Source organism: Protopterus annectens, chromosome 14.part0, assembly GCF_019279795.1.
Source record: "Protopterus annectens isolate FY-2018-M chromosome 14.part0, PAN1.0, whole genome shotgun sequence".
In the NCBI taxonomy this organism is placed as follows: Eukaryota; Metazoa; Chordata; order Ceratodontiformes; family Protopteridae; genus Protopterus; species Protopterus annectens.
Genome location: NC_056748.1, coordinates 707,477,621 through 707,500,987, shown reverse-complemented (window position 1 = coordinate 707,500,987; position 23,367 = coordinate 707,477,621). Strand labels below are relative to the sequence as shown.

At 40.5% G+C, this 23,367-nt stretch overlaps 1 protein-coding gene and 1 long non-coding RNA gene across 7 annotated transcripts in view; one reads left to right on the top strand and one right to left on the bottom strand.

Moving 5' to 3' along the window:
• The window catches only part of CAMTA1 (calmodulin binding transcription activator 1), a 2,166,856-nt gene that overhangs the window by 1,263,929 nt on the left and 879,560 nt on the right, over positions 1-23,367 (bottom strand). The window contains exon 1 of one of the 5 annotated variants that reach the window (XM_044056442.1): positions 10,074-10,507. The exons of the other annotated variants lie outside the window; for them this stretch is intronic. Coding sequence (XP_043912377.1) covers positions 10,074-10,092 — 19 coding nt within the window. The 5' untranslated portion in view covers positions 10,093-10,507. Of the gene's footprint in view, positions 1-10,073; positions 10,508-23,367 lie in introns of those variants that run through there. 5 annotated transcript variants of the gene reach the window in all.
• The window catches only part of LOC122789185, a 1,666,093-nt gene continuing 1,653,356 nt past the window's right edge, over positions 10,631-23,367 (top strand). For both annotated transcript variants that reach the window (XR_006362788.1, XR_006362787.1), the window contains exon 1: positions 10,631-11,027. This is a non-coding gene — a long non-coding RNA (uncharacterized LOC122789185). The remainder of the gene's footprint in view (positions 11,028-23,367) is intronic.

Below are 23,367 nucleotides of genomic sequence, written 5' to 3'. Positions count from 1 at the left end.
TTTAAAGTAGCATATAATAAGAAAGAGAAATGAACACACTAACAAATAATAGCAGCTTCAGGTACAGTAGTATTTTACAGTGTAGAATCCAATTGATTATATAGCGGCATAGCAACTTTAAAGTAGCATATAATAATAAGAAAGGGAAAGAAGTTCTTTACAGGTATATATATAGGTGAAAACATGTTCATAGGTTAGTACTAAGCTAACTGCCCTTGCGAGCCATTTTAAGCCTAGCCAATTATCCCTTGTGAGACTCAAACCCTGCACCTTGTGTTTGTAAGGCAAACACCTTAACCATTAGGCCACCCTTCCAACCCTTACAAACCACTGTAGTAACCTAGAATAATAATATCCTCCACTATGTCTAAACTCTACCTATCTAACCATTTGCAATTTTAATGTTCGTACAGTAAAAATACTTACTATACCAGTTCATACTCTGTAGTGGTTCATATATGAGTAAGTTGTTAGTTAGCTTAAAGGGATCTACTTTCTGCGGCTAATGAAAGAGTTGGATTAAATTGGAAATGGTTAGATAGAGTTTAGACATAGTGGACGATACTATTAGTCTGGGTTACTACAGTGGTTTTTAAGGTATTCTCTAAGTTGCTTTTAGAACATAGGTTCATAGTTAGGTACTAGGCTATCTGCCCAAGGGCATTTATAAGCCTAGCCAATGTGTGTCAGCTTTTGCCACCCCATTGATTAATTAATTGAGCCTCTGTCAAGAAGAGCCAATGAAGTGATCCCAGGTGTGTATTTTCTGTTACCCATCCACTCATCAAGGTTTCTCTTGAAGAGTGTTAGTGAGGGGCTCTGCCTAATGTAGTTAGGAATTTTGTTCCAAAGCATGGGTAGTCTCTGTGACAGGAATCTATCCCTCCAGCATGTTCTATTTATTGTTGTGGCAAGGTTTAGCTCACTACAGCGAGTGGCTCACAGTGACTTGGATTTCTTTAGGTGGAGCATGTCCACAATTCTGAGTTGGACATGGCTTTTTAAGTCAAGCAGAGATCACCTCTGAGTAAGCGATATGCCACTGAGTACAGCTGGAGTTTTTCCAGTCGGGCTGCATAGGCATATGTTTGAGAACAGTAATCCTCTTGGTAAGGTACTTTTGTGGTCTTTCCAGCTGTTGGAAGTGGCTTGTGAGGTACATCCCAAATGGGGCATTGTACTCTATGATGGGTCTGATGAGTGACAAGTAGAGGGGCGCTATAACCTCTTTATTTCTAGATACGAACCCTTTAGTAATTAGATGGGCTACATAGAAGGATTTCCTAACTACATTGGCAATATGATTGTCAAAGGAGAGATTTACTATCTAACTGGGTCCCCAGATCTCTTATTACCTCTTCTGTATTAAGGGGGCTGTCACCTATGTGGTAATTCATGGGTGTTTTGTTTTTCCCAAACGGGATGACTATGCATTTTTTGGCATTTAGCTTGAGACCATGACTTTGACACCAGGTGTCCGTCTCTTTTGGAGAATGTCCATGTCAGCCGGAGAGTCAATTATGGCTCCCAGTTTGCAATCATCGGTGAACTTGGTTAGCCATAGTCCTCCTGTGTTTGCCTGTACTTCTGAGAAGTATATGCTGAACAGTAGGGGTCCCAGGACCGAGCCTTGTGGGACACCACTTGTGACTGGTTTAGAGTTGGAACTGGAGCCCGCTATTCTTACTGTTTGAGTTATGTCTGTAAGCCAGTTGGCAACCCATCTCGTGACGTAGGGGTTTATATTCAGGCTGGTGAGTTTTTCTAAAATTCCTGAGTAGGGAATGGTGTCAAAAGTCTTGGCGAGGTCAAGATAGGCTGTGTAAACTGCCTTCCCCTCATCTATGGCCTTGGTGACTGTCTCAAAGAAGTCAACCAGGTTTAGTAGGCATGATCTGCCCTTAACAAAGCCGAACTGGGTCAGGTCAAGTGTTTGGAGGTTCCCAATGTCATTGTTAATGAGTTCCATGATGATGTGCTCCATAGCCTTGCAGACCAGGCTAGTCAGGCTTATGGGCCGATAGTTACCAGGGTCAGTTGTGGCCCCTCCTTTGTGGAGCGGAATAACCGTTGCTGTGCACCATTCTATGGGCACGTAGTCTGTGGAGAGGCTGAGGTTGGAACAGTTTGTTTAGGTGGGGGGTTAGTTCGTTCTGTAGTTCGTGCAAGATGCAGCCTGGGACACCATCTGGCCCCATTGACGCTGTGCTTTTGGCTTTTGAAAGGGCTGTTTTCACCTGTGTCTCTGTGATTTCCAGGACACTACACTTTTCTGGTATTGTTGTGGGCCCTTTTGGGGGTGAGAGGCGGGTGAAGTTTGCACTGAATCTATCTGCCAGGATGTTGGCAATATCAGTGGGTTCAGTATATTTTGTGCTATTTTGCACTAGCTCAAGCATATCTGCGAGTTTCCACTTAGATTCTTGACATAGCTGAAGAAGGCTTTGTGGTTATCTTTTGAATCCTTGGCTATTTTTCTTTCGAAGTTAGCCTTGGAGAATTTTATGAGGGACCTTAGTTTCTTACTGATACTGATCAGGGATGTCTTTCCTTCTTGGGATTTGCTTTTTTTCTGAACTATTTTCCTCCTTCCATTGTATAGCCTGTTTATGGCAGGGGTCCACCAGACTGGTTTCCTTCTCTTAGGGGAGTGAGTCTTGGTTTTGCTAGGGATGGCATGATCCATGTATCCTTGTAGGTGCTCATAGAGTGCATTTGTAAAGGTTTCTGCATCTTGGGCAGCAATATCCTTTAGCGTGGGGGCTGTGAAACTTATCATCTTCTCTGTCTTAAGTAAGGTGAAGTTTGCTTTAGAAAAGTTTTTTACTGTGGTTTCCTTAGCTGGGGGTGGTGGTGGGGTGTGGACATCCAGAGGGTCTGATCTAACCAGTGATGGGTTGACCTCTGGTGTGGAACACCTATCGCCCATGTTGGTGATGACCAGGTCCAATATGTTTTCACCTCTGGTAGGGGGGTTTACCAGCTGATCCAGGGCATTTGAGGTGATAAATTCCAGGAAGTGCTGGACCTGGGAGTTTGTACTTGAGTAGTTTTCCCAGTTAATGGTAGGGTAATTGAAATCGCCCAATATCAGGGTGATCGGTAGAACCTTCATGATTTCCAGTGTCACCAAGAAAGGTGGAGTGGTGGTCCTGGGTCATGGAGGGTGATTTGTAGCAGGCCACAATTTGCATTGCAGATTTGCCTGAGGTTAGCTGCACATGGATGATCTTGGAGGTATCATGCTGCGCCACTAACCTGGAGGTGTAGGTATCCTTGAATATGGATACACCCCCTCCTTTTGTGTTTCGGTCCATGTTCTGTGGCCGAAATGTGTGGTATGAATTGTAGCCCGGTAGTGCTGGGGTGCTCTGTGGAGCCTTGAACCAGGTTTCAGTTACTGCACAGATGTTGACATTCTCCATACTGAGGAGTGCTTCGAGCGCATGCATTTTGAGATTTAAACTCCTGGCATTGAGTAGCATAACCCTCATTTTTTTATTTGTGCTGTTTACGGAGGTGGGTTTGACTTTTGAGCCTTGCCTAAAAAAGGCACTATGGGGGCAGCAAGAGCCTTGACCAGTATTCGAAAGCCTAGGGGTGACAGGTGCAAGCCGTCTCTTGCGAAGCAACGAGGCTTGTCAAGCATGTTGTCCCAGGCTGACAGACACTGGATCCCTTTTGAATGACACCAAAAGTTTAGCCAATCATTGAAATTGATAATTTTTTCTTTATACTGCGGTATCATTCTTGGTGAAGGCAGGATGCTACTCAGGGTCAGGGTCATACCCGCCTGGACTACATGATCACAGAGCTCTTCCATGTCTCTTTTCATGTAGTCCAGGGAGGTACGTCTCAGGTTATTCACACCAACATGAACAATGACAGAGTCATATTTGTACTTGTTCTGGAGTGACCTGAGTGCTTGTGTTATGTGGTGAATTCTGGCTCCCAACAGGCAGCTAAAAGTAACCTTCTCCTTGTCCAGCCTAGTGAGTGGGACATCAGTGTGCCTGACTATAGAGTCGCCTATTACTAGTGTGTTAGGTATGTTATTTCACCTTAAGAGCTGTGATTGTGCGGCACACTGATTTTGTGTTTTATGTGTTGTCTGATTTGTGATGGGAGGTGCAGGTTTTTTGGGTGTCTGCTTTGGAGGTCTGTGATGCTTTTGCAGGTTTTTATTTAGAGCCTCCGAGTATGATTTCATGTATTTATGTGCATTTTTTGCCAGTGCTGGTTTAGTATGTCTATGTGAGGCTGGAGGTGTGGTGCAAATGTTAACCTTCTCCTTATGACTGCTTGTTCCAGTCTTGGTGGCGAGAGCTTAGCCTCCAATTTAGCTATATAATTGCATCTCTCGCATATGTCAATGTTTTCTGGTAGGAGGAGAGGGTTGTCTGTGTACATGAGGCAGTTGTAACATTACCTCAGGATACCCAGGTTCACCAGCTGGACTGGAGAGTATACCTGAAATTGCCCTTTGGTCATGTCTGAATAGTAGGGTGAAAGTAGAGTTGCACTGAGGAGAGAGATGAGAGTTCCCTGGGAAGCAGATTCCAGGATTTACCCACGGTGTTGGAGAACAGTGAATCCCCAGCCTTATTTTTGGATTTAACTGTAGATACTAGAACTTTATTGGCTGAGCGAAGTGTTGTCAAATTATTATAAGGGGTTAGAAGGCTAGTAAGTATTGGGGTATTTTTGGGAAGATAGAGGATATTATGGGCAATAATAAGTTGGTGAAACTGAAGTTGATTATGTAGTTCCAGCCAACCTAGTTGCTTTAGGTTTTGATAGTGGTGTGTTCTTAATGAAGAACCAGTAGCAACTCTGGCGATGTTATTGTAGGAGGTAGCCAGTTTGTTAAGGTTGTTTCTTGACAGGTTGGTATACATGGGAGAGATGTAGAGGAGGGTAGAGATTAGATGAGTATGGGCAATATTTGTTCTAGCTGTTGGAGTAAGGAAGGGTTTAATCCTGTAGAGGGAGCCTAGTTTTCTGTTAACTGATTTTATTGTTGTGTTAATGTGTGTTTGTAAGTTAAGATTATGGTCTATTGTTACACCTAAGAGCTTGGTGGTTGGGTCAGGTGATATGACAATGCCATCGTTGGATACAACTGTGAAGTCTACTGGGGAGGACTTTTGTGTGGGAGTGAAGAGTAGTAGTTTATTCTTTTTGGGGTTCAGGAGGAGGCTATGCTGAACCAACTTTCTACTATGTTAAGCACTGTTTGGGTAAGGGGAATGGAGTTCATGTGCAGAGGTGGCTGAGCATATTAGTGTGGAGTCGTCAGCATATTGTATACATGTAGCTTGAGGAAATATTAGATTAACATCATTGATAAAAATCGAGAAAAGGAGAGGGCCCAAGATTGAACCTTGAGGGACGCCTACGGTAATAGGAAGGTGAGAGGATAGATTATTCTCTCAAAGCATGGCCTCTGTTGCCTGTTTTCTAGGTATGATTTAAACCATTGTAAAGCCTGTGTATCTAGTGAGAGAGACTTAAGTATATTCATAAGTAGCTGATGGTTAACCATATCAAAGGCTTTTGATAGGTCGATAAAGTGTGCAGAGGATAGAGCATTGTTACATTTTTTGTTAATGTAGTCAGAAAAGGATAAGAGGGCAGTGGTGGTACTGTGGAAAGGCCTGAAGCCATGCTGACAGTTAGCTAGTAAGTTATTTTGCAGTAAGTGGTCTAGTTAGTTGGCGGTGGATAAATTTTTCCATTATTTTTGCTAAAGGAGAGAGTAAAGCTATTGGGCGGTAGTTTGAGAGTTCAGTTGAATTGCCATCCTTATGCAGTGGGATAATGTGGGAGATTTTCCAGATAGAGGGGATGGCTCCTTCAGTAATGGTTCTATTTATTAGGATGGAAGTAGGAAAGGCTACTACTGCTGCAGCTATCTGTAGATATTCTGCTGGTAGAAGGTCAGCTGAGGGGGTACAAGGTTTTAGTTTTTGAAGAGGAGTACAGATGAGGGATGTTGGGACTGGCTGTAAATGAAATGAGGGCGGTAAACTAGTCAAGGAGGATGACAAGCTTGTGCTAACAGGAGGTAATGAATTAGCAAGAGATTGGACTGCATCAGTAAAGAAGGTACTAAAGGCATTAGCAATATGCTTGGGATTCTCATGAGTGGAGCCTGTTGGGGTGGAAGTTTTGGACTGACCTGGATATAGGAGTCTATTTATAACCTGCTCAGAACTTTTGAAGTTTATGTTGGTGAGTTTGCTGGTTGTTGTGGTAAAAGTTTTTTTTTATCTAGAAGTATTGATTTTTTGGTAGCATTTCTCAGCTGTCTAAATGTTAAGATGATCAGCTGGGTTTTTTGTTGTTCGCTATTTGGTCCAGATTTTATTTCTCAGTAGAATTTTGTCTTGTCTCTTTTATAAGCCATGGAGCAGTTTTAGTCCTATTTCTAATTGAGTGGGAAGGGGCATGATAACCCAGGATTTCTAAGAATTTGGCATTAGAGTACTACCTGAAGATCCCATAAAACACCTACAGAGGTCCTACAATGTGAAATAAATTATACAAACTGATAATGGCTCACTAGGCAAGTTGTGAAGCAAGTAACAGCAACTTTGGAAAGACAAAATAATGAGAGAGTGAAAACAGACTTGTTGGCTACACTTCCCACGGATGGCCTTTGATATCTGAAGAAAGGTTTGCTCAAAATGACATTTACTGAAACTGAGGGACTGCTATGAGACACACATGTACAGATGTGTGACCACTCACACACACACACACACACACACACACATATATATATATATATATATATATATATATATATATATATGCACACAGATCAAATAATCTGAATTTTGTTGGAATACTTTATGTCTTTGATTTCAATGACAAACTTGACACGATGTCAATAACATTGTGACAGTGTTCTTCAGATTTGACACATTATGACAGTAAACCTATCTGGCTGTTAATGTAGAGTATTAAGGCTCTGAGCTGCACCCGTTAGATAAGTTTATTTCCTCTCAACTTCATTTGTCTACTGTGTGACTCACTTGACCAGACAGTACTCTATAGTTGCCCCTGAAAAAGGATTCTTGTATCCAGTGGGCTTTCCTGGTTAACAAATGTGTAAAATATAATAAAAACTTAATACCTATAGTGTATAAATACTGAATGTGGACTGATGCCAGAAAAAAAAAAGTGTTGGTATTATTAATCCTTTATTCTCATACCTATCGGGCTGTGGGAAGCCACAGCTTCTCTCTCCCAGGAAACAAAGAGCACAAGCATCAGTTCAGTTCAGGATACGGCACCAGCTCACTGCAGGATGCACAAACACACATACACCTCTGGGCAACTGAGATCACAGATTCAACTAATAGCTAAACTTTGGTATGTGATAGGAAAGTGGAGCACCCACCAATAAACACAATGACACAGGAAGAAAATGCAGACTCTGCACAGAAGGCAGCAAAAGTATAAATCAAACATGCTCTGTGAGGCAGAAATGGTACAGCACAGCAGAGCAGTGACTGGCACTGTTGTTTCTCAACAAGAGGTTCTTTGGTTCAGCTGTCAGCTGGGGTGCCTACTATAAAGGGTCTGCATGTCCTCTTTGTGTTCAATGTGGGTTTTCTGCAGGTGCCCCTGTTTCCTCCCACATTTCAAAGACATGCAGTAGGTAAATTGGCAACCTCTGAATTGCTAGTCTTCTGTCTCGGACACCTATGGACAATCTACTTCAGTCTCCTCCCCCTTGTCAAGTAAACTCTGTACATGGCCGCAACTGTTCGCGGGGTTCACTTTAAAAATGTTAACCACTGTTCCCATTATGAAAAATGATGGGATAGGAAAGGAACAGTTTGTGTGTGCAATTGTACCTTTCTTTCAATGATTAAATAAGAAATGACTACTACTCATCTTTGTAAACAAATAACTGTCGTGCCCTTGTGTCAGGAGTGGTGCTATGAAATAGCTAACAGCCCATCCAGACAGAGAAACAAAACTGTCCAAATGGCGGGAAACTATTAGGATTCTGGAACTCGCACTATGCTGTGACCCATGCAACTACTCTGTTGTAAAGAAAATACATGCCATGTAAATGTTACAATACAACAGACAACAGTCCATCCAAACAGAAAAACATGCAGTTCAAATGTCAGGAACACAAACTGTTTAGTGAACCTTGATCACTCCCATGTATTGAAAGCAACTTCCCACATTACTGCAGCAACGTAAGACAGATTGTGTGTGTGTGTGTGTGTGGGGGGGGGGGCAGCTTTTGGAAAAGTGCAAATGAATCAATTTCTACTGTCAAAAGGAAGAGTCTTAATTTAAAATTTCAGGTGAAGTATGCTACCTCATAACAATTAGACAGTCACCTACATAAAGCTGAAATGCCTGTATCAATGAGTTACAAAGTCCAAGGATAAAACCTTGGGTCCTTTTCCTTGTCTACACACATATCTTCCTATACTCAAAGCAATGCACTTCAGACACATAGTGGACAAAGACAAGTCTCAAACCTCAATTCTCAATGAACAACTTTCATCTGACAGCCCACCCCTTCACAGTAAGGCATTTTGCAGTCTGTCATTCACTGCAGCTTTCCCTTCTAGATAAGGTGTTTTACTGAAGTCAGTCAATGGCTTGCACAAAGAACTGAAGGGGCGGAGCAGTCTGATTTACTTTAAAGAGAGAGAACAATTAAATATTTTACAACTTTATGAAATTCTTGTGTTTGTGTGCATGCACAAATAAATCCTATAAACTATCTTCAAATATAATAAATAATTGAATAATTTCAGAACTTATTCAAGATGTAGTAAATGTACTTATGCTAATTAAACAACATGGCAATCTTCCAGTATGTACAAGCATGCAAAAACTTTCTCCTGCACAGTTCACACTTCTATAGTGACAGTTTATAAGGTGGGTGTTGATCTGCATGTTTAAATCAGTAGAGAATGTGTATCTGGCAACACACGTTTTCTGTATTTAATCCAAGTGAACATAAAAATTTGTCTGCAAATAACTGTTTGATCACAGCAAAACTATTTGCCAGAGTTCCTAAGAGGAAACGACTAGATTTATTCTGATTCATTACGGTCAGTACTGCCATAATTTAACAAACAAGGATACCAAACAGTTCACTGAAACATTAACTGCCACTGACAAAACACAAGGGAACTTGAAGATAGTACTTGCAAAGCAGAACTGCTTTGTCAAAAGAAGTATGCTATCAGAACCCACCCCCAAATACACAAACAGTTGTAATAAGTCTTACTAGAGCACTGATACCCAAGACTTTATTTTATCCAGAGGACTAGTGAGAGTAAATTCAGACTAACCCCATCCTAAAGATGACCTGCAAGAAGGGGTCACCCTGAATAATAAAGGGTCAGCAAGCAAGACTTGCAGGAAGTTATGATTACTACTTCATTTTCAAATGTTTACTATACAGAACTACGTTTAACAGAGCAGGCACAGAATAGACATAAATACTGGAACATCACTGCAAAGTACACCTTCACACACACGTATGATATGAAAAACAAATAAGCTTACATACACTTGCCCTAAATTATGCGTGTGTAGCAATGCTGAATGTTGGTGTCGTGCATACACATTTATTTAATGTGAACAGTACTGATGTTTGTCTACACAATGACATAAACATACACTGAAGTTTGAAGAAGTTGAATTAATATAAGTTTTAACAAACAAAAAATGCAAAGATTAAACATACTCCCACCTGAGCAGTGAACAGGTGTTCAGCTTTGAATACTATAGTTCTGAACTTTAAAATATCACAAGAATAACAGTTATTATAACTTGCACAGTTAAAACTGTAGTACTTGATACTCTCAATAACTCAGGATGAGATAGTATGCAGTTTCACCCTGTAATTCTGTGTAATTCTGAAAGTAAATACCAGTTTATGAACAGTTTTTCATTAGTTTGGGAGACTTCCTAGAACCAACAATTTACATACTGCACAATAAGAAAAAAGGAAAGTCCCATACAAATGCCCACTCCACAAACAGACAAGACAAAAACTTCAATACACAGAGGTGGTTGGCTACCTTTTACTTCATTCTCCATTGGAAGTCCTGTTCACAAAAGTCCACACTGACAGAGTTCATTCCTGTAGAACAAGCTCTTCAAAAACTGCAAGCAACACCAGACCCAGCTGGAGTAGTTTCCTAAGGTCCTGTTGCAACCCCACTCGGACATATGCCACAGGTGAACAGATACCTTTTTATTTCTCTCTGTCTTTCTTACTGCTTGCTCATCTTGTTTAGTCCGGTAGCTGCAAAGCAATATCACTTTTTCTGCTGCAGAAGGATGCAAGAAAGGGGGCAAGTTGCAAACTGAGCACCCCCTTTACACATTCCCCAATACACACACACACATACACTTATCAACTCTGCCTAAGACTGTTTGCTAAAAACACGGGTTATTGTCAGTGTTACTGCAGCACTGCCTATTGACAGCAGCACATCCCTGCATTGCCTGACTACCCCCTCCCCACCCAGCCAACCCCTATGCCTGTTCCTCTATGACAGGTGTAGTGCTTGGTGGGGAGGGGCTCTGTGTTTACCATCGGAATGATGGAGCTGCTGCTGCTTTCTTTTGTCCTGCTGGTGCCTCCGTACCTGCAATGCTGCAGAAAAGAGAGAGTCTCTCCCTCTCTGCATTATGACAAATCAAGGCGAGCAGCTGTGCTGTTAGCACATCAAAGAAACCAAATGGAGACAAGAAGAAGGCAGAGGGAGGGTGAGAATGAGAGGAATACAGGCTGAGGGTCTAAATAGACTGCAGAAGGAAGAACATGTCAAAATAAAAGTCTCTAGTCCTTTCATTTCAAACTGTTCAGAGAACAGTGAAGTCAAATTTAACTCAAGAGAATCTGCCTAACTTGACTCAGAAGTTAAAGACTGTAGACGCAAAAGGATAAATGTTTACTAGCGTTATGCATGTATACTGAAAGTTTGCCCAAGAATATAGCTTTGGATTTTACAGACTACATGCAGCATGTAAGTCATACAGCATGCAATTTGCCTGGATATAGATGGAAGTGTGTTTATAGTCCGTTTTAATGATTTTGGATGTCTATTTTGCTCATTTTAATCCTTTATTTCTTTGTTGACCAGGTTAATCCTACTAGGCTAGCGGCCTCTCTTCATGAGAGAATCGAGGTGGTATTTTAATTTTGCACCTGTATTAAAAACAGGGGACTTTCAAAATAAAGTGTAAGCAAGCAGTATCATTTATTACACTGGATGTATATCACACACATAACCAGTGCATGCTACTGTATAATCTCTTTCATTCAGATCACTGTGTAAAATGTTTTAATGCATATATACAAGAGACAATGGACTAGTCTTCAGAGCACAGACTCGACTACAGTTCTCACAGAGCTGCTACACTCTACGCTGTGATATCATTTTTATAAATACCATTATGGATGCTCTTCATTCTCCATACTGTAATAGCAGATAGCTGCAGCAACAGGTCTGATTCACGGTCTCTGTAGCTATAAAGTATTATATAATATAGTCTGATTAGCAAAATGCAGGCAAAGATTCAGACACCTAACAGCTAGTGGTGAACTGCCATAAAGAGTGGGGCATTACCTGCCCATGACAGTATATATTACAACAAGGTTAGCATATGCAGGAAAACATCTGATTTGCCACAACTAAAAGTGCATGGATTTTCATACCCCACTGGAACCCTGGACAATGTTTCAACCACCTGAAGTATCTTATCTATTTCCTCTTGATCTGGGCACATCAATCCATTCTTAGCTCATTTTGGAAGTGTAAGACCTGATGTTGCAAGTCCTTTCACTTTGAAAAATGAAAATATATTAAAAAACATTTGAACTTGCTACTGCACTTTTAAAGCATTTCTGCAGGGGGGACTTTTTTTCTCCTGCAACCTCTTTATGGATTAAGCTACAAAGTACCCTTTTAGTATAGCGGACATAATGTACAACATACCCGCAAACAATGGTCACATTCTGTGCTACATTGTGCTGCTTAGTCAACAAAACCTTACCAACATGTAGCTCAGCTTGAAAGATGAATGTATGGTTAGGTACTCCATTTTGTTTCTGTCTCAATTCTAAATAACGGCAGGGATAATATCTATTATGAATAGGGTTGAATTTATTTGTGAACACTTAAGTCTTGCATGTGTCACAAAACACTATTCTGTTGTTTGTTAAAACTCTGCAGTATCCCCATCTTTACATCTCAGACTCTTTTCTTTGGTTTGTACTCCATCCACAGGTTGATTTTTTTGGTGAGTGAGGAAGTAAGGATAAGCCTTCAACTGCTAACTGAAGCAAATCTACAGCTAATGTAATTATTGCATTTTTGGTAAATCCAATGAGATAAAGGCAGTTTTACAAGGGTGATTATGAGGTGAGTATTCATTCCAGAACCCTTCTGAACTTCCAGCACCAGAAGGAAGTACGCGTGCTACTTGCAGAGTCCCTCACCTCTACATATAGTAATAGCATTCCATGCTCAGGACTGGTGCAAATAATTCAATGTATCCTGTACTCTTAATACTCAGCATTTTCTGCAAAATAGTCAGCATATGCAAACACAGAAAGTTTTTTCCTGCCCCTCTACTTTTATTGATTGGCTTAGCCTCACTAGATATATGCTATGTATGCAGGGGGACGCTATATAGCTGAGGGAAATTTGGCCAGGTTGTGAAGAAAATTACACCTTTTGTTATTGCAGTTGCTGCTGTAGTTATGCAAACACCATGAGTTCAGTACAGCACACAATCACATATTTCCACTGCTGTACCGCAGTAACAGTTTGAAAAATTAAACCTAAGCATCTGGAATGGAAATAGACTGGGTGGCCATGGTGGTACAGCACTTAGTGTTGTCGCCTCACAGCAAGAGGTTCTCCGGTTCGATCCTCGGCTGGGGTGCCTTCTGTGCGGAGTCTGCATGTCCTCCCTGTGGTCACGTGGGTTTCCTTCGGGTGCTCCAGTTTCCTCCCACATCCCAAAGACATGCTGTAGGTGGATTGTGCACTCTAAATTGTCCCTAGGCATGATTGCGTGTGTGTGCTTTCTGTGGAAGGTTGGGCACAGGGCTGGCAACTCGACACTGTAAAACTCCACTGCCAGTCATGAGCAGACAGGTGATCCGCTGTGGCGACCTCTCACCGGGAAAAGACGAAAGAAGAACATCTGGAATGGAAATAGACTGATGGCCTTCTGACCTTGCCAGCATCAAAGGTGAGCATGCAGATTGCTGAACCACTGACATTTCCATGGTGCATTGTTTTTTTTGTTTTTTTTTTCAGAAGTGACCCAGAAGCACTGTCTAGTTAAGTGACTAAGACAGCATACATACTGCAGGTACTAACTGCTGGTATAAGCATTCTGCCCACAAAAGTACCCAAAAGTCCAGTAACCCTATCTATGTATGTATGTATTAATTAATTTTGCATATTCATTCATTTGTGTTCTAAACTATTTGGTCTGGTGTAGGTCATAGTGGTAGCAAACCAGACAGTGTATTACAGACTTCTCTAACCTTAGCAAAATGACTCCAACTCATCCTGTGGAATACTAACATTCCTAGTAGGTAAGCTTAGAGATGCAATATCTCTAGTGTGTCATGGGTTTGTCCTGGAGCCATCAGAAATGGTTATGTACAGCTAGAGGTATAATTTGTTTACATCTTATTTTCTGAAACATGAATGCAAGTTACACCCAAATGCTGAGTAACCCATGCAGACAAGATATTACTCATTAAAATGAATGTCTACAACATGGCTTACGACTGTGTGTATGCATGCATGTGTGTGTGTGTATGTGTGGCTACACTCATGCATTTATATCTGCAGTACTGACAGCACAAAAGCGAAATGGTGCACAAATACTTAGCAGCCACAATCCAGACACAGGACAAGCAGTTATAACAGTTGTACTGACATAGCTGAAAACTTTCTGAATATGTTGAACTAGAATTGTTTTACAGCCTAACACTTTAAACAACAGTAGCAAACAGACCTTAACAAAAATATGCCTACTCGCTCTAATTTGTCCTAAAATTAGAACTCAGGGATCTCTATTTAACTCCAACTAGAGAAAAAAATGATATAACATGTTTTCCTCCAACTACATAAATTTGTAAAATAAATTTAAATCTCCTGCTCACATCCCATATATATCTAATTACAAAAAAATGGCTTTTGAGCAAGAAACAAACATTGAGAGCTAGCTACTAGACTCAGAAATACAAACAGCTCATGGAAGAAAAAAAAACAGCTGACAGTGCAGAAAGCATCTGGTGTTTTGTACATGTGCCTGTTAATAAGGTGACATACCCCTCATAGGTTCATATAGGCTCTGAATAACTTGCTTCTGGAGTTAGGGCATTTATGTATATTTTCCAGTTTTGCACAGCTTTTAACATTAATAGAATTATTTCTCATTACAAACAAATGAGCAAAACACATCTGTTCCATTTTACCTTGCTGATAATTTTCTTTGGGCAATTCAGTTACAGCAATTGGACGCTGCCTGTGGTTGATTACTGATCACTGCCAAGTCTCCTATCAGTGGACCATTCCTGGTATGACTCCCATGAGAGAAACCCAGGGGTACACTCACAAGGTTCTAAAATGGCCTCAATTTACTCCTCCAAACATGAAGTAAATGGCTGCAATCCAATATTCTCCATTGTTGCCACACGCCTCACTTTCTCACAAAGATTGAACCTAACTACCGAGAAAAAAGTAACCTTATTTCTGCTACTTGCATTTGTCTAAGATCACAGGTGAGGATGAAGACACAGACTGACTGATAAACTGAAAAATAGGTCATGTGATTGAGTTCTCACTTCATCACCACCATCCAGTTGCTGTACTGCTGCTTCACTCATTATGGTCAATGATCCATTCTACTGTAATTTAATAAAAAGATCATTAGATACACTCACCTGAAGCATCTTATCTACTTCCCCTTGCACATTGCAATACAATCTTGGCAACCTGTCAAAAGTGCAAGACCTGAGGCTGTGAGTACTGTTATTTTGAAAATAAATTAAAATTCTATAAAAAAAAAATCCGAACCTTACTGTTACACGTTTAAAGGATTTCTGAAAGGGAGGACCATGTTTTATATATAGTAACTCCAAGATGACTAGATGACTGTACCTTGGAGCAAAGGGAATTCTCCAAGGTAGCCCAATCTCAAAATTACTATATATTCCCCTCATTTGCACTCAAATTCTCATTGTTCTAAGGATCAAAATTACGCTCCTCATACTTTTGATGAGTACTCCCAAGTCTTTTCCAGAAAGGAACATTGACCTCTGACTTGTTGTTTGATTTGAAATGCAGTATAAAACAGAAAGACTATAACATATGGAATAACTGTAAAAACAGGAAACGATGGTTGCAAATGATATAGAACAACCATGCACAAAACATATATTATATTATTCTATTCCAAACAGTTGAATTTAACTACATGAACATTATAATATATATATATATATATATATATATATATATATATATATATATATATATATATATATATATATATATATTTTCCAAACAGTTGAATTTAACTACATTAACACTATAATATAAAAAATATATGTATGTATGTATCTATATGTATATATATATATATATATATATATATATATATATATATATATATATATATATATATATGGATTCACTTCAGAAGCTCGAAATACTGAAATCTCGAATTTCAGAATTTCAGTATCTCGAGCCCAAGAAGTGGAATCCACAAAACAACAAAAACTAAAAACCGCGAAATTCAAAACCTCGAATACTGGAAGTTTTGAATTTCGCGGTTTTACTCCACACACACACACACACACACACACACACACACAATCACTCTACTACATGAAAGCAGGGGGGCATGCACCCCCCACACCCCCCTACTTAAATATTCTCACTCCGAGGTCGCACTACATACAAACACAACCAAAACACCACCACACAAGCTACTTTCTCTTCACACACACACATCACAGCAACAAAACACACCAACACACACCACGGCCCCTACCAAAATCCTTCAACACACACACACACTTACCTGAATACATGACCATAGCGGAACTTTAGAAGCGCGAAATTCAAAACCTCCAGTATTCGAGGTTTTAAATTTCGCTTCTAAACATTCGCTATTATGTGGATTTGGCATCTTGGGCTGGAAATACTGAAATTTGAGATTTCAGTATTTCGAGCCTCTGAACGGAACCCATATATATACATACACACACACACACACACACATATATATATATATATATATATATATATATATATATATATATACATACACACACACACACACACATATATATATATATATATATATATATATATATATATATATATATACACACAGTATATACATGCATTATCAATGAATTTAGGCAGACTAGTGGAATGATACCAAATGCACCTACATACCCTGGTAAAAGTACCTTGAACTTGCTTCCAAAAGTATTGACACTTGACTGGCTATAGTGTGACTAATTATCCCACACCTATACAACATGCTAACCAATGCCGAATTCCCCCATAAAATGCTGTGTTGATCTGGCAAGTGCTTCACCTTCTTGTTAGACAAAGCAGGACAGCATCTTTTTTTTTTTTTTTTGTTGGTACTGGGCTATCTGCCCGAAGGCATATATTAGCCCAGCCACGTTGTGTAGTATTCACCGCCCCTTTAGTAGTTCCCTAGACCCTTGTACTAGCAGCTATTACCTTTGGCCCCTATCTAGTAGTGCTGTTGGTGTGATCCCCGGTGTGAACTTTCTGTTACCCATCCATTCATCAAGGTTCCTCTTGAAGAGTGATAGTGAGGGTCTCTGTCTTATATAGATCGGGACCCTGTTCCATGGTAAGGGAAGTCTCTGCGAAGGGAATCTATCCCTCCAGCATGTTCTATTCATTGTTGTGTTGAGGTTTATATCCCTAGAGCGTGTAACTCGAGTAGATTTGGTTTTGCTAAGATGGAGCATGTTCAACAATTCTGGGTTGGACATGGCTCTGTATGTTAGACAGAGATCGCCTCTGAGAAAGCGGTATGCAACAGAGAACAGTCTTAGCTTTTTCAATCGTGCTGCATAGGGCAACTGTTTGAGGCCAGTAATCCTCTTGGTTAGGTACCTCTGTGGTCTCTCCAGCTGCTGGAGATGTCTAGCCAGGTACATTCCAATTGATGCATTGTACTCAATAATGGGTCTGATGAGGGAAGAGTAGAGGGGCACCATTACATCCTTAGATCTTGATGCGAACCCTTTCGTGATCAGATGGGTCACATAGAAGGATTTTCTAACCACTTTGGCAACATGGTTATCAAAGGAAAGCTGACTATCTACTTGGGTCCCTAGATCCCTTATTTCTTCTTCAGATTTCAGGAGATTACCTCCTATGTTGTAGTTTGTGGGTATTCTGTTTTTTCCAAAGAGGATTACTACGCATTTTTTTGCATTTAGCTTGAGACCATGGCTTTGACACCATGCATCAGTCTCATTTAGCCCCTTCTGGAAGATCTCCATGTCGGCCGGAGACTCTATTATAGCACCCAGTTTGCAGTCGTCTGCAAACTTAGTCAGCCACAGCCCTTCCCCGTGCTTGCCTGTACTTCTGAGAAGTATATGCCAAACATGAGGGGCCCCAGGACAGAGCCCTGAGGCACACCGCTCATTACTGGTCTGGATTCAGACATAGATCCCGCTACTCTTACTTTATGGGATCTGTCTGAGAGCCAGTTTGCGATCCATCTTGTGACGCAAGGGTTTATGCCCAAGCTGGTTAGCTTATCAATAATACCTGAATGGGGAATGGTGTCAAATTTAGCAAGGTCAAGGTAAGCCGTGTGTACCTCCTTTCTCTTATTTATAGCCTGAGTAACTGTCTCAAAGAAATCCACCAAGTTCAGGAGGCATGATCTGCCCTTGACAAAGCCGAACTGTGTGGGGTCCAGCGACTGGAGGTTCCCAATCTCTCCATTTATGAGTTCCATAATGATTTGCTCCATAGCCTTACAGATCAGACTGGTCAGGCTTATTGGTCGGTAGTTCCCAGGGTCAGTTGTGGTCCCACCCTTGTGTAGTGGGACCACCATTGCCATGCGCCATTCTATGGGCACATATCCTGTGGAGAGGCTGAGACTGAACAGGGTATTAAAATGCAGGGTTAATTCCTTTTGGAACTCCTTCTGGAGCTCTAAACAAGCTGCAATGTTTTCTTGGCATGGTTAATTATCTAGGCAAGTTCATTCAAGATTTGAGCCAGCTAGCAGCACCCCTCACAGAGCTGACATGCAAAGATGTATCCTGGTCATTGTTGGAACAGCTCCAGAGCATTTGATGTCCTGAAACAGAGAATTTCCAGTCCACCAACGCTCAGATACTATGATGTTCACAAATCAGTTACTCTTTCCTGTGATGCTTCGAAATTTGATCTTGGTGCAGTCATTCTTCAAGAGGATCAACCTGTTGCCTGTGTATCTAGAACTCTAACCCAAACTGAAATGCAGTATGCTCAGACAGAGAAAGAACTTTTGGCAATTGTGTTTGCATGTTCAAAGTTCCATAATTATATTTATGGTCAACCTATCCAGATAAAAACTAATCACCAACCTCTAGTCACTATTTTGAGAAAGCCTATGTATACAGTTCCTGCCAGATTACAACATATGATGTTGAAATTGCAAAAGTATAATTTCAGTCTTGTCTACACAAAAGGCAAACTTCTTTATCTTGCTGATACATTATCCAGATCACCTAGAAATACCACCGAACAGCATGAAAATCAAGTTGCTCATCCGGTTGTTAATTATGAAGTCATGGAGGTGAGAAATTTTTCTTCCAAATGTCTTTATGAGCTTAGAAATTATACAGTCACAGATCCAGTTCTTCAGAAGCTCAACCACTTTATCAGTCGAGGATGGCCATCAAAGCAATCAAGTTTACCTCAAGAAGTGCAACCTTATTTTTCTTACAGAGATGAGATTTTGTCTGACAATGGTATCGTCATGAAAGATCCAAAAGCAATTGTTCCAAAGTCCTTGAAACATGAGTACATTACTATCTTGCATCATGACCACCCAGGAACTGATTCTACCAAAAGAAAGGCAAGAGGACTAGTATTTTGGCCTTCTATGTCAAAAGATATTGAGAGAGTACCTTAATCTTGTTCTGTATGTGATAGTACTAAGCCACATCAACAGAAGAGCTACTTCAGCTAAACCAGATTCCTGAACTACCTTGGTCGACAGTAACCAATGACATTTTCAAAAGGAATGGTCAACATTATTTGGTGTTAGTAGACTCTTATTCCAATTGGTTCAAGATTGACCTCCTTCCTACTCTAGCATCCAGTACTGTTATTACTAAGATGAAGCATCAATCTGCAATCCATGGTAGTCCGCACAAAGTCATTTCTGACAATGGTACAAAGTTTACTAGCCAGCAATTCAAAGGATTCGCTGAAGAGTGGGACTTTATTCATGCTGCAAGTAGTCCTGAGTACCTGCAGTCAAATGGTTTGGCAGAACGTGCAGTTCTAAGTGCAAAACAGTTACTAGAAAAGTTGAAACAAGACAATAGTGATGTTTTCTGAATCTCTTGAATCTTAGATATATTCCTTGTGATAACATCTTGGTTCACCTGCCCAGAGACTTCTGTCGAGACAAACCAGAACTACATTACTAGTCAGCACTAGTTTATTAGTTCCAAGTGCTAAGAACAACAGATCAGTGAAAGCCCATCTGTTAAAGAAGCACCTATCCTAGAAGTCTTATTATGACAAGTCCAGTAAACCACTCAATCCATTATGTGAAATAATGACAGAGAATGCAATCGTGCAAAGGTTATGATCAGATTGGGAGTTGTGAAAAGTATTTGCTCATAGCCGAGATCGTACATTATGGAATCACAAGGAGTAGAGTTTAGGTGGAATCGGAAACATTTGATGCTGGTGTCTGAAGTTGTACTGCAGCACTTAGCCTGTGAGAAAAACTATTTATCTCAGAGTGAGTTGTCCGGTGTTCCAGTTCCAGAGGATATTCCACTAAATATCCCTGTTCCTGAGATAAATTGATGAATCCCAAAATTCCTGATATGAGTTGTTCACCAAAGACTGTCCCTGTTGCTAAACCCAGTTCTGATTACTATATCACTAGATCAGGTTGCATTTCCAGACCACATTACAGATATACGGCAACCTGGACATGAACATTGTGTTTGATTCTAATGTCTATATTATTGCATGTCTTATTCTAATGTCATTTCATTGAGTGCAATCTATTTAAGAGGGAGGATGTAGATCAATATGTATGTATGCATGCCTTTAAGAAGCTTTCCAGGGGCTTGCCCAAGTGTATAAATACTGAGCACAAGCAAGCCTGACTGCCATTTTGTAGTAAGCTGTTGAGATGTAAGCCTGTATGTCTGTAAAGCCTGTCAGTTAATCAATTTGTTTATATTTTGTAATACTGTTATCCATCCTGATGTGTTTCTGTGTAATAAAGCATATAAATGAACTACCTCGCCTGTTCTTCATCTATACTAGAGAGGGACGAGCGACAGCTAGTAAAGCTGTGCCAGCCCTTCCCAGGTGTGTGTGTGTGTGTGTGTGTGTGTGTGTGTGTGTGTGTGTGTGTGTGTGTGTGTGTGTGTATATATACCTGTCATCCTCCCAGTGAACGTTCCCTACAGGTGCCAGTGGTGAGGATTGAGGCTCCTTGATTACTGGCCCAGAGGTGGGGCATCATGATTTGTATAGACCAGAGGGTAATGCAAAGACCTGATAATGTGATCCAGATACAGGAAACCTTAATGTAAGTCTTCCATGCCCATGCTTACACTTATCAAGGGTATCAGAACTAATCAGAGATTTGGGATGCATGGCTAGACTTAAAAAGGCACTTGTGGTCGTTAGTCTAGTAAACACCTATGAACCTATAAATCTCGCTCTATAGACATGTGACAATATGCATCTTTTAAATCTAAAGTCAGCAGAAAACACTAAGGGGGAAAAGAGATAATGAATTGCTAAGCGATAACATTTTGAATTTGGGCACTATCACAAACAGATTGAGAAAAAAAGATCCAGAACTGGTTTCCAAGAAAATTCCTTCTTTGGCATCAGAAACACTGTTGAATAAAACCTTACTCCTGAATGAGGAGCAGGGACCACTTATATCACCCCTTTAGACAGCAAATGCTGAATGACAAGAGGGAAAATAATTGCTTACTCTGGCAGATGGAGGAAATCCCTCAAAAAAGGAAGGAAAAACTCAGGCAGCCATATTTAACCTTGATGGGTTACGTTCAGAACCCATCTGTCTGATGCCAAAGAGAGGAACTGAGGTTCAGACTTCCTGGAATGATTAAGGGTTGGCCAGGGTGGTGGGGGAGTCCTGAATATAGTTATTCAGACTTGCTAGACAGTCTTTTGTAATAGGGTATTCCTCCATTCTTTTTGGAACCCCGTTGACATTGCTTTATGAATGTTTGCTTACCAGCAGCTTGCTGGTTCTGTTTATTTTTGCTTTTTAGAGAGGACTGTAGGTGTAGGATTAAATCCCTTGGCAAACTTGGAGAAGGTAGACTGAAAAACCTGAGAAATCCCTTGAAGCAGCTTACCTCTCTCATCACATGTTTTAAGGACCTGTGTAGCAGGTGGCTCAAAAACTAATTCCCTGTCCAAGGGAGAATTTGAAATTTAATTTTTAACATCTTCTGGGAGATTTTGATAATGCAATAAAGCAAACCTCCTCATAACCCAGGCTGTGCCTGCAAATGGTCTGTTGTGATCAGTGTACTACCCCAGTAAACAAACTAAATAACAGTTCCAGTAGCAACAGCTCTGGAAGCAGCGTCAGCAGAATCTGAAGCAGAATTCAAACAGTAAGTAGTCACTTAAGACACCGAAGTAATGGAATTACACAGTAGATTTTTACTCAGAAATGGAAATAGATGCTATAATATTCCTCGTATTCTCAAAGGTGGCAAGCATAAACTTTAATATATGAGTTTGATAGTTGAACATTCCAAAAACAAGTGTTGCAGAAGAATACACTTTTCCCAAACCTATCAAAAGCTTTCCCATCCTTGCCAGAAGGAAAGGGATTGGTATTTGCCAGATATGTACTAGCAGCTGTGTTCACTAAAGCAGTAGCTGCTGGTTCTGATCTGGGATGAGTGTATAATAACTTATAAGAATGAGGAAATTTATAAAATCTAACTGCGTTCTTGAAGGCAACAAGATGGCTGTCAGGCAAGTTATAGACTATGAGAAAACATCCTTGAATGTCAAAAGAACAGAGGAATAAGGGTAGGTTCTGGAAATTCTAGTTGTAATCAATTATAATACTTTTCAGTATCATTATGACCCAATTCAAACAACTGATTCATTTTGGAAACAGATTCAGAGAAAGTGAACCCTTCAAAAGCACTGGCCAAAGACTCACACTACTCAGAATCTAAATCAGAAATCTGAGGATACAAAACAAAATCTGTCCTTTTACACCCATTTTATGATTCAAAAACTTGAGCAACTTCAGAAAATAAATAATCTATTTTTAATTTACTGGAAGTGGTTAAACCGAAAGGGTCAGCAGCCTGAAATAAACCCTTAGCTAAGCCCAATAAATCACTCCTGTCAAAAGTGACTGGGACAAGAAATGTGTATTAAGCTTTTGTTCTCTTTTCAACAAGAATTTCTGAAGAAACAGACCCACTTTTGTCAGGATAAACCTCCTTAGTGGTAGGAAAAGCATACTGGTTTGGCAGAGTGGCATTCCCTGCCCCTTCTCCTAGGACCAACAACAGTGGCTCTCCAATGCCTGCCAAAGTCACTCCAACAACCTTTGGCCTGTGGTGTTTGCAAGGACTACACCAGAGGCATCCACAAAAAATTATGGCTGGTCTGAGTTACCAGTAATGGCCACAGCAGAGTCATCCATCTGCGGCTGATGCACTTTAGCAGCCTGTTGTGGTGCCAAAGGCTGTTTAGTTACTTTTTTCTTTTTGTGGCTGGAAGAAGGAACTGTACAAGGCACTGAAGGAAAGGACTCTTTTTTTATAGGTTCATAGGTGTTTACTAGACTAATGACCACAAGGGCCTTTTTGAGCCTAGCCATGGATCCCAAATCTCTAACAAGTTCTGATATCCTTGATAAGTGTAAGCACTTACAGGTTACCTGTGTCCATTAGAGACATAGGTGTCAAATCAGGGATGAATTTCCAATTTCATTTAATTGTCCAAGTTGCACTTGAATTGGGATAGGGAGGAATTCTGCTTCACATGGATGGGGAGCCTGTTC